The following is a 2,811-nucleotide window of genomic DNA, read 5'->3' as shown; positions in this document are numbered from 1 at the left end:
TCGCAGCCTCCCCCGGAGGATCCGTCCTCCTTGTTCCGGACCTCTGGTCGGCCCCGGGAACCGGGCGGTCCCCCGCGGCACCCCTCCTCCCCTCTCGAGGGTTGGAGGGGACCGCCGCAGGGCCGCTAATACGGGCCCCGCCGCCGACAAAAGCCCGGAACATTTCCTCCATTTTCTGGAGGATCTCCCTTTGGGACCGATCTACGGCCTCCTGAATCCTCCTCTCCACCATCTCCCCCGTGAGCTCTCCTGCCTTCACCAGCAGGGGCTTCCCCGTTTTCTTCGGGGCCTGGGGGGATGGTGGAGGGGGGTTCTTCGCCTGGCTTTGAGGGGGATCGGTCCTCTTCCTGGAGGAGGACCTCTCCTTTCCCCTTGTCCGCGATCTCTCCCTCCCCGGCTTTGGGACCCGGGAGGTGCCAGCCTTCGGCGTGACCACCTCCCAGGTCTTTTTTTCCGGGGGCGGAGGATCCGCCACCTTCCCGGGGGGAGAAGGGTCTATTAGCAACTCAGCGTCGGTCACCTCCGGCATTTCCTCCTCCCGCACCGTCTCTCCCGCGGGGATGGTATCCCGCCCCGCCAGGGGTGGGTCGGGGGGTGGCGGCATCTTCTCCCGGTCCCTGTCGTTTCTCTCTCGCAGGAGGTCGGCGACTAGAGCCTTGAGGGCCGCGAGCTCTTCCCTCAATTGCTCCTCCCTCTCGCTCATCCCTCCGCTCGCCCTCGTAGAGAGGGCGTCCACTGCGACCCTAGTATATAGGGCCGCGTCTCTTATAGCGCCAGCCAGGGAGCCTTTGAGGTTTTTACTCACCCTCGCGGCCTCATCGGCCCTGCTGGCGTGTTCGAGCACCTTTGCCACCAGGTCGCGGGTGGGGAGCTGGGGGATTTGTTCCTCCAGCTCCCTCACCCTCTTCCTTCTCTCGGCGCCCTCGAACTGGCGGGGATGGTAGTCCCCCTGGAGGACTCTCTCGGCGTCGCGCTGCTGCCTCTTCAGGGCGTTGAGAGTCCTGTTGGCCTCCTTGAGGGCAGCCGCATGGACACCTTTCCCCGTTGTGATGGGCCTTCCCCTTCCGTTCTTTCTCTCGGGGAGGAGGTCTTCCTCCTCCCCGCTGGAGCTGTCGAGGGGGCGCGCCTGCTTCGCGCTTTTCCCCCTCCCGCCGCTCCGACTCCTCTTTGTGGCCCCCGAGTGGGACGTGTGGGACTTAGTCCTCTCGTCGGAGCCACCGTCCCCCTCGGGGTCCCCCTCGCGCGAGGGTTCGTCGGAGTCCTCGATGGCGCTACTCGCCGCGCTCGACGTCATCGCCCCCCCCCCTCGTTGGTCTTCGGGGGGGTGAGCGTTCCGTCCTCTGGACCTTGCCGGCCAGGCCCGTGGGCTCTTGGCCCTGGGGGTCGGACTTTGTCCGTCGCGGATCCCGCTCCCGCCTCTCGACGAACTTCGAGCTTTTGGGGCCAGGTTTGTTTTTCCCTGTGCCCCGCAGCTTGCCCACATCAATGTGAGCGCTCTCCACGCTCACTATCATGGGGCCGGGTGGCCCTCCCGAAGGGCCAGGCTGGTGACCGCCTGTCGCGCCACCCTGCGCCCCCTGCGCGACCGCCGCATACGTTTGCGGCTGCGCACTCGCCTCCACCTCCTCTCCTCCCTCCACACCATCAGTAAAAAAAAAGGGGGTTTTGTTTGTCAGCCATTTCAGTCTGATCCCCATAACGCGCGAGGCTCCTCCGACCGGGGTATACCCCCTCCGGGCCACGACCGACCGCGAGACATGACCACGGACGCCGGCCGCAGCCCGGGCCCCCGAGTCCTCCCGGGGGGGTCGGAATATGCCACGGGACGGGGGGATACCGCACCCTGCCACTGGGCTCCAGCCCCCTACTCGCCCCCCCATTACAGGGGGTTTTCGGGGGTTCCGCGCCTCCGACCTCGCGGACACCTCGCGCGCGCTTGCCAAAGCTGGGGGGTCCCACGGACGGACGGAAGTGTCAGGGGGAGCCCTCCCCCCTTCACCCCGACCCGCCGTGGCGACCAGCGTGGTTGCGCCTTCCGCCGGGGGGTAGTCCGCGCTAGGAAACGTGGGCTCTCGCGCGGGCCCCCCGGCACGGGGTGCGACAGGGGTCGTTACTTCCCTGAGGCACCCCTCGTCCGAGCAGACTGCCGCCGCAAGCCAGGCGAGAAAGACTCCCCCAGCCCCAGCCACAGCCCCCCGCCAGCGGCCCCCCGGACCCCGACCTGGGAAACGTCCCAGCGGCTCCGGAGGGCCCCGTGCCGCCGAGCCCCGCCTCGGAATACATCCGAGCGGCCCCGACGACACGTCCCCTCAACCCCCCGGACCCCGACCTGGGAAACGTCCCAGCGGCTCCGGAGGGCCCTGTGCCGCCGGGCCCCGCCTCGGAATACGTCCGAGCGGCCCCGACGACACACCTCCCCAACTTCTCGACCCCGAGCCCCGACCCGGAAATAAGTTCCGGCGGCCCCGGGGTCGCGCCTTGTTGTGCCTAACCAACCCAGTGTTCCCGACCCAAAGGCACAACGAGGCCTCCCGCTCCTGCCCGCCCACCCGGTGACCCGCGCCACGCACGGTTGCACCACCAGGGTCGGGCCCCCCCACCCCGCCTTACGGGACCACGTCCCGCCCAGCGAGGCGGCGGCTCCGCCAATGCCGGTGCGCTCCCCGCCCGGCCCCGTGCCAGACCGCTCGTCCCGAAAGGGACGACGGCCTCAGACACGGGGTGACGGCCGGTTCGCGCCCCGACGACGGACGCCGGCCGACAGGCTGTCGACCGACCCTCTAGACCCTCCGAGGCCCTGCCTGGGAGACG

The 2,811-nt window shown here is 69.1% G+C and overlaps 1 protein-coding gene across 1 annotated transcript; it reads right to left on the bottom strand.

Moving 5' to 3' along the window:
• Positions 1 to 132: 132 nt before the first annotated feature.
• On the bottom strand, positions 133 to 1,294 carry LOC105564667 (serine/arginine repetitive matrix protein 1-like; the record flags this gene model as incomplete). Its single annotated transcript, XM_012017215.1, has 1 exon — positions 133 to 1,294. A coding segment is annotated over exon 1 (1,162 nt), but the record flags the coding sequence as incomplete, so codon positions are not given.
• Positions 1,295 to 2,811: the final 1,517 nt, after the last annotated feature.

Source organism: Vollenhovia emeryi, unplaced genomic scaffold, assembly GCF_000949405.1.
Source record: "Vollenhovia emeryi isolate VEMERY1.0 unplaced genomic scaffold, V.emery_V1.0 DF943865.1, whole genome shotgun sequence".
Classification (NCBI taxonomy): Eukaryota; Metazoa; Arthropoda; class Insecta; order Hymenoptera; family Formicidae; genus Vollenhovia; species Vollenhovia emeryi.
The sequence above is the reverse complement of the archived record's forward strand: the minus strand, read 5'-3'. Positions and strand labels throughout refer to the sequence as shown.